The sequence below is a fragment of the Melopsittacus undulatus genome, chromosome Z, assembly GCF_012275295.1.
Source record: "Melopsittacus undulatus isolate bMelUnd1 chromosome Z, bMelUnd1.mat.Z, whole genome shotgun sequence".
NCBI lineage: Eukaryota > Metazoa > Chordata > Aves > Psittaciformes > Psittaculidae > Melopsittacus > Melopsittacus undulatus.
In genome coordinates, this window is record NC_047557.1 from 64,822,508 (window position 1) to 64,837,650 (window position 15,143).

The 15,143-nt window shown below is 42.7% G+C and overlaps 1 protein-coding gene across 1 annotated transcript in view; it reads left to right on the forward strand.

Moving 5' to 3' along the window:
• Positions 1–15,143, forward strand: part of CSNK1G3 (casein kinase 1 gamma 3) — an 87,724-nt gene that overhangs the window by 56,468 nt on the left and 16,113 nt on the right. The window contains exons 7-10 of the mRNA XM_034073098.1: positions 2,957–3,042; positions 3,173–3,257; positions 13,171–13,319; positions 14,328–14,423. Coding sequence (XP_033928989.1) covers positions 2,957–3,042; positions 3,173–3,257; positions 13,171–13,319; positions 14,328–14,423 — 416 coding nt within the window. The remainder of the gene's footprint in view (positions 1–2,956; positions 3,043–3,172; positions 3,258–13,170; positions 13,320–14,327; positions 14,424–15,143) is intronic.

A 15,143-nucleotide genomic window follows, 5' to 3' on the forward strand; every position in this document is an offset into this window, starting at 1 on the left:
CTTTATCCACCAAGTGGTTCATCCATCAAAATGGTGTCTCTCCAATTTAGAGAGAAAGATGTCATGCAGGACATTGTCAAATGCTTTGCGCAAGTCCAGGTAGATGATGTCAACTGCTCTGCCCCTGTCTATCGTTTCTGTAGCCCCATCATAGTAAGGTCACCAAATTGGTCAGACAGGATTTGCCCTTTGTGAAGCCATGTTGGCTATTATCAATCACCTCATTGTTTTTCATGTGCCTTACTTAGCATGCTTTCCAGGAGAACTGGATCCAAGATTTTGCTAAGTAAATGGGTAAGAGTGACTGGTTTGTAGTTTCCCAGGTCTTCCATTTTCTCCTTCTTGAAAAGTTATTTTTTCCCTTTTTCCAGTCATCGGGAACTTCAGTGACTGCCATGATTTTGCAAATATGACGGACAGTGACTTAGCAACTTTGTTCACCAGCTCCTTCAGGACCTGTGGATGGATTTCATCAGGTCCCATGGACTTGTGCACATTCAGGTTGCAAAGATGCTCTCGAACCTGATTCTCTCCTGCTGCATGTTCTTAAGTCTTCCTCGTCCCAGTCCCTGCATCTGCCTTCCAAGACTTGAGCGTTGTGGTCAGAGCTTTTTCCAGTGAAGACTGAGGCAGAGAAGTCGTTGAGAAGCTCAGCCTTCTCCAAATCCAGCGTAGCCAGTTCTCCTGATAGCTTCCAAAGAGAGCCCACATTATCCCTAATCTGTCTTCTGTTTGTTACATACATATAGAAGCCTTTCCAGTTATCTTTGACATCCCTTGCCAGACTCAATTCTAACTGGGTCTTAGCTTTCCTGACTTGGTCCTTAGGTTCCTGGACAATATCCCTGTATTCTTCCCAGGCTGCGTGTCCTCCTTTCCACCTTTTACCAACTACTTTTTTCCTTCTAAGTTTTCTCAGCAGCTCCTTATCCACCCATGGAGGCCTCCTGCCCCATTTCTTTCTAGTTGGGATGCAACACTCCTGAATTTGGAGCAGGTGATCCTTGAATCAACCAGCATTCTTGGGCCCCCTGCCCTCTAGGACTTTATCCCATGGAACCTTACTAAGCAGGTTCCTGAAGAGGCCAAAGTCTGCTCTCTGTAAGTCCAGGGTGGTGAGCTTGATGCATCCCCTTCTGACTGTTCTGAGGATCAGGAGCTCGGCCATCTCATGATCACTTCAGCCAAGGCTGCCTTCGAGGGTTACATTCCAACCAGCCACTCCCTGTTGGTGAGTACAAGGCCAAGCATGGCACCTGTCCTTTTTGGCAAATCTATTACTAGGTAGATGAAGTTGTCTTCCACATTACTGAGGAACTTCATGGATTGCTTGTGCAACAGAACCTCTCAATCTCATTAAGTTGTGATGCACTAGGTTCAGCATACATCAGCAGCCCTTTCTCCAGCTGATGCTTGAAATCCTTTTCTGTTTCACCAAGTCCACTGCTGGTGGGGTTTTTTTTGTTTGTTTGATTGTTGTTTTTTTTTCAATTTTCAGGGGCCCTGCTTCCCACAAGGGCAATATAATATTAAAGTTTATTGTTTCTCATGTTTATCTTAAAGAAATTTGTAATTCCATCCCTAGGAAAGGATATTTGATTCCTGTTTTTTTGTTGCTCCAGATTGGTCAGTGAAGAACTCAAGTGGATTTAAGTAACATTTCCGTTTACCCCAAATTAAAGCAAACGATAAAATTCTTTCCCATAGAGGAGTCTTGAGGGCACTGTGAATGCAGTGATGTATCCTATAAGTATTTCCCACAGAACTATCCTACAGAAGTATCTTCAGTGGTCCAAAGTTTATAAAAAAAATAAAATAAAAATCTCCTTAATTAGAAATCATTTCAGGGTAAAGATTTAGAGTTTCTCAGTCTGTAGAAAGGACCCCAGTGAAGGAGCAATTGCCTCAATAAGGGGTGGTTTATTTGGTGTTTTGTTTTTTTTTTTTAAGAAGAGTTTAATATTTTTATCAGCGTGACCTGTAGAAGTTAATGCAAAAGAGAGGAATTATTACCCCTTAGGAAAGACCAAATACAACTATGCAAAACATTTTTGTGTTGTGTCCAATACCTTAGTGTTGCCCATAGATGGGCCATATGTTACACACTAGTTACATTTTTTTATGCTTGATTTTTTATTTTTTTTTTTACATAAAGTGCGCTGCATTGCATAAAACATATATCGTGAGCAGTGCTTATGAAATACTCACTTTCTGGACAGCCTGTCCGATAAAGGGTACAAGATTTGTACAGTCTACTGGAATCAATGTTTCCTTGACTCCAGTTCATGAGAGCCATGGAAGTCTACTGCTTATTCCTGCATTCTTAGTCTATGTGGTTGCATCAGGACAGCATATGGACTAACACTGCTCTACTACAGATGAAAAATTGTACCCATGTCAGATGGTGTCTTATGTAACTTAGCTTTTAACTCAGCTGGAGTGAAAGCAGGCTGTATGTAATTGCCTCTCTCTCTGTTGCTTTCTGATCAAATAGTGAGACTTCTGAGCCTTCTTCAGTCCACCTTTAGCTTACTCAGAAATTCCATAAGGGTCCCTGAGGAACAGACCATCTTTTTCATGATTTTATAGAGGAAAAATGAGTTTAGTTAAAGCTGTCTTACATTGTTTCAAGTTCACAGCTAATGGGTAAAAAAATATATGAATTAAAACCCAGCTGGTTCAAAATACATTTTAAAATAAAACAATTTATTTCAACAAGATAATCCGTTTCAGGTATTGTTGAGATTAATATATCTGCAGTCTGCATCTGCTTTTTTTGTTTTAGCTATGTTCTTAAGGGGGTCCATAGTACACAAGAAGCCCACCATGCGTTCAGTTTGACTTCAAGTACTTTGCACTCCCAATTATTTTTACATAATGTGGAAGCTGATTTTTTTAAATATAATGTAAAACTATGCAGATTGAATGTTCTAATAAGATTTGAATTTTGTTTCAGAGCAAAGTAGAAGAGATGATTTGGAAGCTTTAGGTCATATGTTTATGTATTTCCTCAGAGGAAGCCTTCCATGGCAAGGTTTAAAGGTAGTGGTCTTTTGATATCTTCCTCTGTCCTGTTTTCAGATCATCAACTTTTCTTACTATGATCTTTTTCTTTTTGAAAGTTTGCCTGCAAACTGTATAACTTCAGAAGCTTCTTTTGTTCTTGTGTCAGGCTGATACATTAAAAGAACGCTACCAGAAAATTGGGGACACAAAACGAGCAACCCCTATAGAAGTATTGTGTGAAAGCTTTCCAGGTAATGTATACTGTTAATGAAAGTTAATGTCATGACATTGATTTAGAAAACAAAACTGGCATAGGTAGTTGTTTAATATATAATCTCAAAAATAAATATAATAATGCTTCCAAATATGTGTATTATGTACTATGGTAATAGATACAGGAATAATTCTTTGAAGTGGCAGTAAGCTAATGCTGGTGTTCTTCAGATAGTTTCTTCTAAAAGAAACATTAAAAAATATACATACACTTACGAGGATCAACTTGACTACACATGTATCTTCACATGTAAAACTTTGCATCTCAAATTTAATAGCATACCCATTTTTAAAACAAGCTGCATTAGGAACAGCTTGGAATAATATCTAAAGTGACTTGCAAATAGTTTTACATGTCACTTCTAGTTCTTTTTAAGTGCGCGGAGAATTGATGAGGTATTGGAAAATTGGAGAGAAACAAATTTGACTTTTCTAAAAAACTGGGCTACCCAGCTTGGCACGGGGGGGAGCACACACATGACACCAGCATGATTTTTCCAGAATAAACACTCTGAAAAGTAATTGCAATATCATTGATAGGCTGAGAATATCATTGGATTTGCTGAGAGTACCTCTGAGTGGTTTGATTTCCTTTTGTTAGACCTGTTGGGCCCTGTGGACAGAAGGCCCATGACATTATGTCATGACATTAAACATTTGTTTTTGATGCTCTTTTTAAATATCCTCGGAAGTAATCAAGATGAATCTACTGTAGGAAGAAGAGTGTAAACCAATTTGAAATGAAGTATGTTGTTGCTGAATTTCAAACATGAAATGGTATTGCATAGATGTCTATGTTGTATCTGTTCATTATTTGAGAGCCTTGTGTAATTGAGAATGTTTGTTAAGCTTGCATATGGTAAGTTTGAAATTTGTAGGCTTGGCAGTGGGGATAGAATTGAAGGATCCTGACAGATTACAAATGCAGCCTTAAAAACATAAGTACAATTCAGTAAATCATATCCAAGGTACTTTATGAAGGTAAGATTGAATCCAAATTAAGAATTACTGGATATGGAATGATTACTTGGGTAATGACTTAAAATCAGTTCCAAAGTAAGTGCAAGTGAACAATATCATGCTTCTGTACTAAAAAAAAAAAAAAAAAAAAAAGAAAAAGTGTATGCTAAATCAGATTATATGAACAGGATATAGCCTGATAGACACATGAATGGGCATTTCTATTCTACCTGATTCTGCAAAGCATCAGCTAAAGAAGTGTGTTCAATTCTGGGGACTCTACTTGAAGAAAATACATCTTATTTTAAGGGTATCTCATAGATAAGTGGGAGTTCTTATATGCAATATTTGCTAGACTTATCAGCAAAGACTTGAAGAAATCAAGGTTCTTCTAGTCAAGATTGTGAGGGAAAGAAGTTCTGTAACTTTTGGCTGCTACAGACATGAAAGGGATCACTTGGCTACGTCCACAGCAGCTCAACAATGTAATGGATACAATTCAAAACAGTTTAGATTTGAACTCCTCCTGTGTTTCAGGTATAGTGTAAACACGAAGGGATTGCCATTGCAAGGAAGACTGTGGAGCTTCTTTCACTAAGCTGTGTGAAAACAAACTAGACAGACAGGGCTGTGAGATAGGGTGGTGTACTTGATGACCTTTTGAGATTCTTTTCAACCCGGTGGTAAAAATGAGTCCACTATCATTTTTTTTCTTATGTTTTTCATTTCACTTTCTTCTGAGTATTTAAAAAAAATGAAGTGAAATTGACTTTGGTTACAGAAATTAGAGCAAGTGTCTGAACATATGTTTGGTGAATTGCTGAAAATTTAAATGCAGGGGAAAAAGCCTGTTCTATAGTGTAAGTCATCTGCATTCAGGAATGTGTGCATGTCTTGCATGTTGATTTTTACCTAATTGTTAGAATCCTTTAAATATGTAATTTAAGGTGTATTTGGTGCAATTCTTGGAAATAATAATGCATGAGTAGCTCCATATATCTAGTGACTATTTCCAACAAATTTAATCAAGTACATGCTTGTTGACAGGATTGAAAATGAAACAGGGAAATGATATTTGACCTTGGAGAACACAAAAGATAAACTTCTTTGATGGCACATACATACATTTTTATAATAAATATATTATTGTATGTGGAAGTTTTTGCTTATTAGGTATCTGAGGATTTTCCGGATTTTCCTATCCTTCTTGTCACTCAAAACATAAAATAATTTAAATTCTTTTCAGTCAGCCTGCAGATTGAGATAGCTGATTGATGTCCATAAAGCAAGAGAACCCTAGCATCAGTGAAAGATTTTTTGGTCTATGTCACATGTAAAACACCTACCATTTTCATCCTCTGTTCTGTGGAATTGTACTGTCTTTGAGTGTGCAACACTGCTGCTGTTTAAAGCTGCATATAAAATATGAGCAAGGATCTAGACTCTGGAGTTTCTGCATCCATTGCATGATAAGGGTGATATTTGGTTTTCGGAGTCAGCCAGCTGTGACACATTCAGCTGAATTAAATGTCTCTGATCCAACCTTCATTCCTCTGAAGACATGCCTTGCATGCTTTGGTTCCACTTTACATTGAGAAGGTATGGTTAAAGAGGTCCCTAACAATGTCTCAATGTTTCTCCTTGCCTTCTTGAAATGCTGACCTCCTTGGCTAGAATTTCTGAAGAGTTTTGCTTGTATGCTCAGGTAGCCCTCAAATGCCATGGGATTCCTCCTATCCAGTGCTCCATCTGCTAAAAAATAGCACTTAATACTCTGTTTTTGTCAGAAATAAGTAATTTGGGTTTTCCTGGCACCCAGGTCCAAGATGTTGCCTCGCAACTTTCTGTTATCAATCTGGCCTCAAACTTTCACTTGTCCCCTCCTTCAACCCCACTCTCTGTGAAGAAGTTCAGCTTAAAATAGCTCCATCTTAGCACTGCCTCTGCACTTCTCAGCCATCTACTGTTGGAAGATGGGTTTCTTACAACACCTTGTTTGTACCATAAAATGTAAGGTTCTCCAAATTTACTGGAATGTGATGTGGGTGAGTGTACAGTGATACTACTGTGCTGCTTCTGACATACATACCTCTTTCATAGATCAGTAAGTGCATGTGGCATCTACTTTTGACTTCATTCATCTTGTGACTTTCTTGTCACATACAGGTGCCTTCTCATGTACTTTGGGACCACAAGAAAGCCTTTTGACTTGAGAATGACTTGTCATTTCTTTTCTCAGAATGGCTTGCTAATGGGTGGTTTCCCACTCTTTTATGAGCAACAAAGCTTCCTAAACAAGTTAGATTTTAAGAGATTTATCCACCTGGATATAATGTCCTAGGGCTCAGGTCAAGTGCTTCACCTGATCCATATCAGATTGTGAGAAGCTTTTGCAGTACTCTATTCCAAACCACTGCAGTGTGAATACCTTCTGCAGTGGAAGGACCTGTAGAACTTGGTCTTTTGTGTAAGTTTATTAACATTTATCTCTTATTACCATCTGCTGTTTTCTCAGACTTGTATTTCCACATGCTCCTAATTTCACTGACTCCTGAAGGAATTACTGAAAATATACATTTGTCTAATAGTATTGTACATAGTCACATATCTGAGAAGTTTCTGTACAGGATTTGAAGCTTGTACTTCAGATATTCATGAGTCCTCCCTTTCAGCCCTTGGATTCTTGTATTATTCTGCCCATTAGGATGCTTGTTCCTTACAGCTGTTTTCTCAGAGGCCTTTCCTGGCTTAAACCCATTCTCAAGAATGGAACTTCTGTATGACTTGCTGAGGAGGGTGGCTTGAGAAAGGACGCCTGTGGCATCGGAGCGGAGCCGGGACTGATCAGCATCCAGAAGCCTCACCACAGAGCAACAAGAGCCACTGAGGAGCGAGCCTCAAGTCCTCGACAGGACTTGCAAAGAGCTCAGCTACCCCGAGGAGGTGACTCCCCAGGGGAGGAGACAGGAGGCTCGGTGGAAGATTCAAACCGGCCATCAGTGGCCATTGTTAGTCACTTGCTGAGGGGGGGTGCCTTGAGAGAGGACGCCTGTGGCACTGGAGCGGAGCCAGGGGAGGTCAACGTCCAGAAGCCTCACCACAGAGCGGCAAGAGCCACTGAGGAGGGAGCCTCAAGTCCTCGACAGGACTTGCAAAGAGCTCAGCTACTGCGAGGAGGTGACTCACTGGGGGCGGAGACAGGAGGAGTGGCACCAACTGTGAGTGCTTAAAAATCTACCCAGGGAGCGTGGCAACCAGGAGCGGGCAAACAGAGCGGGCTGAGGCAGTTTGCGCAGCAGTTCGCGTGGGCAGGCGAGCGGGATGGTGAGCACTCGCTGTACGACCAGGGTCTGGTCTGGGAGCTCTGCCCTGGCCGCTCCGGTGGTGGCCAGCGTAGGCACCCAGACAGAGCCGGTAAGTCGGGAGGTTGCGGTGCAGAGCTTGGAGTGTAGAGAGTGCCTGCACTGGTCTTGTGAGGGAAAGGTGCAGAATGGGCAGGGCTGCGCTCGCTGCTCCCTGATGGAGGCCCTCTCCAGCATGTGGCTGAGCTACGGGATGCTGTCAGTAAGCTGCAAGATGTCAGGGAAGCTGAGAGGAAGCAGGACTGCTTGCTCCAGGACCAAACAGCACAGGGGCCTCAAGATTCCCCTCTAACTCATGGAGGAAAGAAGGGGCTGTTGATCAGGGAAGCTGGGAATTAGTAACAAAAAAAAAACAACAAAAGGAGGAAGAGAGCAATTAAAAGCAAGGGGCTTCCTCCTAAATCTGCTGTACCCACCCAGAACCGCTTTGCTGTCCTGCAGGGGGCTGATGAGGAAATGCACTTGCACCAGAAACAGCCGGCTGGTGCACTGGTACAGAAGATCTCTACTGGTGCCGCCAGGAAAAAGCGGTGGGTTGTAGTAGTAGGGGACTCTGCCTTGAAAGGGACAGAAGCGCTCATCTGTCGGCCTGACCCGGTCGCAAGGGAGGTGTGTTTCCTACCTGGGGCACGGATCAGGGATGTTGAGGAGAGGCTGCCTGCTCTAGTAAGTCCCACGGACTATTACCCGTTTCTAGCGATACATGTGGGTGCTAGGGATATAGACAGTAGTAGCCTGAGGAGTATAAAGAAGGACTACAGAGCTCTGGGAGAGGTGGTCAGGGGTTCTGAAGCTCAGATAGTCTTTTCGACAATTGTCCAAGACACAGGGGAGGACCTTCCAAAGGCAAGGAGGATTGGACAGGTTAATAAATGGCTAAAATGATGGTGTCATAGTCAAGGGTTTAGGTGTCTTGAACATGGGGCCCACATTTGTAGGCCAGGCCTACTGGCGGCTGGTGGAACTGCTCTGATAAAGAAAGGGAAGAGTGGCTTTGCTGAGGGGCTTGCCAGACATGTCAATGATGCTTTAAACTGGTTGTGTTTGGGGAGGGGAGCATCATTCCATCCCAACACACCCAGTCAGTTGCCAGCACCTATAATAAATACTCTGAGCAATGTAGTAATATTCTAGCCGCTCCAGCCACTGAGCCGGCTTCATTTGGAGCTCGGATCAGATGCCTCTATACAAATGCCCATAGCATGGGGAATAAACAAGAGGAAATAGGGATGTGGGCACATCTACGGGGCTGTGATATAATAGGCATCACCGAAACATGGTGGGATGGCTCCTTTGACTGGAGTGTTGGAATGGAAGGTTACAGGCTTTTTAGAAAAGACAGGCCCAGTAGGAGGGGAGGGGGAGTTGCCCTTTATGTTAGGGATAGGCTGGAGAGTATGGAACTCTCTCCTGGGACAAGTGATCTGTTAACAGAAGGTTTGTGGGTCAGGGTTAAGGGGAAATCGGTGATGGGACACATTACTGTGGGGATATGTTACAGACCGCCTGATCAAGAGGAACCTGTGGATGAAGAACTCTACAGACCAATAGGAAAAGCCTCACGCTCACAGGCCCTTGTTCTCATGGGGGACTTCAACCAGCCTGACATCTGCTGGGGTGACGGTACGGCCCGGCACAAGCAATCCAGGAGGTTTCTTGATTGTGTGGAAGACAACTTCCTTCTGCAAGCAATAGAGGAGCCGACGAGGAGAGGTGCCCTGCTTGACCTCGTGCTCACCAACAGGGAAGGGCTCGTTGGAAATGTGACTCTCCAGGGAAGTCTTGGATGCAGTGATCACGAGATGGTCGAATTTGAGGTCCTCAAGACAGTGAGAAGAGCATGCAGTAAGCTCACTGCCCTGGACTTCAAGAGAGCAGACTTTGGGCTCTTCAGGAACCTGCTTAGCAAGGTTCCATGGGATATCGCCCTACAGGGCAAGGTTGGCCCAAGACTCTTGGTTAACATTCAAGGATCACCTGCTACAAGCTCAGCAGTGTTGCATCCCGACTAGAAGGAAGTGCAGCAGGAGGGCCAGGAGACCTCCTTGGATGGATAAGGAGCTGCTGAGAAAAATTCACAGGAAAAAAGAGGCTTATAAAAGGTGGAATCAAGGACAGGTGGCCTGGGAGGAATACAGGGATGTTGTCAGGGTAGTTAGGGACCAGGTTAGGAAAGCTAAGGCCCAATTGGAGCTAAACTTGGCAAGGGATGTTAAAGATAATAGGAAGGGATTTTATAGGTATGTAGTGGGTCAAAAACAGACTAAGGAAAATGTAGGCTGCCTCCGGAAACTTTTGGGAGAACTGGCTACACAGGACTTGGAGAAGGCTGAGGTTCTGAATGGCTTCTTTGCCACGGTCTTCACTGGCAAAGGCTCTGACCGCAGCACCCGAGTCTCGGAAGGCGGACGCAGGGACTGAGAAAACCTAGACCTTGGGCCCACTGTACATGAGGATCTGATTCATGACTGTCTTAAGAACCTGAACGTACACAAGTCCATCGGACCTGATGAAATCCATACGCGGGTCCTGAAGAAGCTGGCGAATGAAGTTAAAAAGCCACTGACCATCATATCTGAAAAATCATGGCAGACAGGTGAAGTTCCTGATGACTGGAAAAAGGGAAATATAACCCCCATTTTCAAGAAGGGGAAAATGAATGACCCAGGGAATTACAGACCAGTCAGTCTCACCTCTGTGCCTGGCAAAATGTGGGAGCAGATTCTCCTGGAGGGCATGCTAGGGCACATGAAAAACAACAAGGTGCTTGGTGACAGCCAGCATGGCTTCACTAAGGGGAAATCCTGCCTGACCAATTTGGTGGCCTTCTATGACGGGGCTACAAAAGTGATGGACAGGGGTGAAGCAGTTGACATCAGCTACCTGGACTTGTGCAAAGCATTCAACACTGTCCCACATGACATCCTTGTCTCTAAATTGGAGAGACGACAGTTTGATAGGTGAACCACTCACTGGATAAAGAACTGGCTGGATGGTCACAATCAAAGAGTTGTGGCCAATGGTTCAATATCTGGCTGGAGATCAGTAACGAGTGGTGTCCCTCAGGGATCGGTGTTGGGACCGGTCTTGTTTAATATCCTTGTCGCTGACATGGACAATGGAATTGAGTGTGCCCTCAGCAAGTTTGCCGATGACACCAAGCTGTGTGGTTCTTTTGATATACTAGAGGGAAGGAATGCCATCCAGAGGGACCTTGACACACTTGTGAGGTGGGCTGATGCCAACCTCATGAAGTTTAACTATGACAAGTGTAAGGTCCTGCACCTGGGTTGGAACAATCCCAGGCACAGCTACAGGTTGGGCGAAAAGGAAATTCATGGTAGTCCTGCGGAGAAGGACCTGGGGGTGTCATTCAATGAGAAAATGAACATGAGCCAGCTTCAGTGTGCACTCACAGCCCAGAAAGCCAACCGTATCCTGGGCTGGATCAAAAGGAGCGTGACCAGCAGGTCGAAGGAGGCGATCCTGCCCCTCTACTCTGCTCTCGTCAGACCTCACTTGGAGTATTGTGTGCAGTTCTGGTGTCCGTAAGTGTCGTGGTTTAAACCAAATCTGCACAGTTCGCTCACTCACTCCCCCGCTTTGCTCCCCAAACTCTCGGAGAGTTTGTAAGGAGAATCCAAAGAATGTGGCCCCCACGGATTGAGATAAGAACAGTTTAATTGCTAAGGCATAACACAAATCACTTCTGCTACTACTACAAATAATATTGATAAAGCAAACAACAAGTGAAGAGAATACAACACCTCACCAGCCACCGACCCATAACTCATCCACCCTGCCCGACCGAGCATCAAGCGATACCTCCTCCATCCCCCCAGAGCTCCAGCCCTTTCCGCTCTCCCTCTCCCAGTTGAATCCTGGGCATGACGTGCTATGGTATAGAATACCTTATTGGCTAGCCTGGGTCAGGTGTCCCCTCTCTCCTTCCTCCCGGCCTCCCCTCCTCCCTGGCAGAGCATGAGCTCAGAAAAGGCCTTGAACAAAAAAAACACCCAAGCAGTAACTCAAAACATGCTCACTATCAAGCAACTGTTCCCAGCCCAGAAGTCAAAACAGCAGTGCACCAGCTACAAGAAGGAGAAAAAATGACTGCTACTGCTCAGACCAGGACATCAACATAAAAAGGACGTGGTACTGTTAGAGGAAGTCCAGAGGAGGGCCACGAGGATGATCAGGGGACTGGAGTACCTGCCATATGAAGACAGGCTGAGAAAGTTGGGGCTGTTCAGACTGGAGAAGAGAAAGTTGCGTGGAGACCTCATAGCAGCCTTCCAGTGTCTGAAGGGGACCTACAGGGATGCTGGAGAGGGAGTATTCATTAGGGACTGTAGTGACAGGACAAGGGGTAACGGGTTGAAACTTAAATAGCAGAGGTTTAGACTGGATATAAGGAAGAAATTCTTTCCTGTGAGGGTGGTGAGGTACTGGACTGGGTTGCTTGGGGAGGCAGTGAATGCTCCATCCCTGGCAGTGTTCAAGACCAGGTTGGATGAAGCCTTGGGTGATATGGTTTAGTGTGAGGTGTCCCTGGTGATGGCAGGGGGGTTGGAACTAGATGATCTTGAGGTCCTTTCCAATCCTAACTATTCTATGATTCTATGATTCTATACTTTACTAACCTGCCAAGAAGTTTGCACTGGAACTTCTTAGCTAGCTTAGTTAGGTTCTGGCAGCTAGTGTGCAGTCTGTACTTCATACACATTAATGACTAGGAAAGTTCTTTCCTGTTATCTTTTCAGGTCTTGGCCCTTTCAGAAGCTTCCTGGTTATCTCCACTACTGGGAGAATCTTATAATATCCATGTAACATCTCAATTTTTATACTGACATGGTTTTTAAACAGTGATATTAGACTGACAGATACTTATATCTGACCAGATATAAACTGGTCAGTTATTTTATGCAAAAGCTCAGGTAACCTTAGTATTTCTCTGGAGTGTTTCTGTATAGGATAATTGCTGTTTCTGCTCAACACCTTCACATAGCATGATGCCTGAAGCATTCAGCACTGTTTCAGCCTTCCATCATCATACTACAGTTACAAGTCAACAGAGCCTGTACTGAATTATTTGTGAGGAAAATTGGCATTGCCCACTTGTGGTATAAGTGGATCTTCTAAAGAAAGGTTAGATTCCAGTAGCAGATGTTCTTTGAAGACACAAGACTACCTTGTAGATTTGTATACCCCCTTCTTTCCTTCTCTTAGGCTTGTCTTTGTAAAATTAATTGGAAAAGTAAAATTGGAAAGTAGAGGTGTTTCCCCACTTTTTGGCACACAGTGCATCAGGACTGAAAGGTTGAATGGAAATTCTTAACAGGTAAATTAGTGTGGGGGTTGCTTGGTAAGATATGTTTAGAATATGGCTATTTTGAAGAATATTACTATTAAGTAACATTTCTTTCTGGTAAGTCACAGATTCATGGTGAGCAACTGTTCAGATGTTATGGTGAGAGACAGAAGTTACATTAAAAAGTAGTAGTAAGTGCTGATTTTTGAGTGCCTTTTAAACAGGTATGACAATTATGTGCATTTCTTATTTATGTAGAGGAAATGGCTACATACCTCCGTTATGTGAGAAGGCTAGATTTTTTTGAAAAGCCAGACTATGACTACTTAAGGAAGCTCTTCACAGACTTACTTGATCGGAAAGGCTATGTGTTTGATTATGAATATGACTGGATTGGCAAACAGTTGGTGAGTACGGTATAAGGTACTAGTAATATCTGAGTTTTTTTGTGTGATCCGTTTTGAGCCATCGTTAGTCTCGAGTTTCAGAATACACATGCATCTCATGGCTGCTGTTATAGTTGCTATGACAAACCCATTTTCAGATGCATTTTCAAACATAATTATTCAGCTTGAGATGTTTAATATTGAGTCTCTTTTCAAACATATACTCTTTAACATCAGAGTAAATCTGTTCGATCCAAAATGAAGTTACAGGAATTCAGACTGGTTTTTTTGTTGAAGGAGTTTAAAGCAAAGAGTTTAAAACTTTGTAAGTGATTGTCGTTATTGCATGCATTTTCCTGCTTTGGGGATTTCCTTGCTTCCAGTATTCTCAACATGTAGAGCATACTTTTCTGTACCTGAGGTATATATACTCCAGATATTTATCGGTCTGTTATGAAGAAACTGTGTATATGCATTGTTTCATTCAAATATGATGTAGAATGTCAGTCTCCATCACAGTGCATCTAAAGTTAGAGAAGATGCTGTGTTTATGGGTAAAAGATTAATTTTACAACACCTCAAAGTCTTCCTTATTTCTTTTTAATAAATAGGGAAGGGATTTCTGTGTGTAAGTTTGACATTTTCAGATTATACATTTTACCTTGAAGTTTCTTGTGTAATTCTCTGAAAGCATCATAGTATTTTACTGCTAAATCTTTTTTCAGTGTTTAGCATTAAAAATCATCACTTCAAGCCTTTCTTTCAGGCTTTTACCAGAATGTCGCAAGGGCTACCTGCAGAAAATAATCAGTCTGGAGTCTTTCAGAAAATTAATGTCTGATGTAGTCAGAATTGCTAATTCTAAAATTATGTAAGTCTTGGTTTACCCTCTTTTTCTAGACTGGTGTTGGCAAATACCTAGTAAAGATTTTGGTTTAATTTGATTATTTTCATTAATTTCTATTACAAACCAGTAACTTTTGGTAAGACTTAGACTTACCTTTTGCTATGTATTATTTATATTTGTAGCCTACTCCAGTGGGTTCAATACATTCAGACCCTGCACTGTCTTCAAACAGAGAAGCATATCACCGCAGAGATAAAATACAACAATCTAAAAATCAGGTAAAGTACTCATATAAGATTACGAACATTGCTTTGTCTTTTGCCTAATGATTTGTGGTATATTGTTTCTTATGTTAAAACTCCAAAATAAAATTGACTCTTTGTCTTTTCTTTGGTTTAAGTAGATCCTTAACAGTGTCTTTCTACATCTCTAGACCTTAAAGTGTCCTGAAAGGTTGCTTGTTTGGTGCTATGGTACAACATACTGATACTTAGAATCATAGAATAGTTAGGGTTGGAAAGGACCTTAAGATCATCTAGTTCCAACCCCCCTGCCATCACCAGGGACACCTCACACTAAACCATATCACCCAAGGCTTCATCCAACCTGGTCTTGAACACTGCCAGGGATGGAGCATTCACTGCCTCCCCAAGCAACCCAGTCCAGTACCTCACCACCCTCACAGGAAAGAATTTCTTCCTTATATCCAGTCTAAACCTCTGCTGTTTAAGTTTCAACCCGTTACCCCTTGTCCTGTCACTACAGTCCCTAATGAATAGTCCCTCTCCAGCATCCCTGTAGGTCCCCTTCAGATACTGGAAGGCTGCTATGAGGTCTCCACGCAACTTTCTCTTCTCCAGTCTGAACAGCCCCAACTTTCTCAGCCTGTCTTCATATGGCAGGTACTCCAGTCCCCTGATCATCCTCGTGGCCTCCTCTGGACTTCTTCTAACAGTTCCATGTCCTTTTTATGTTGAGGACACCAGAACTGCACACAA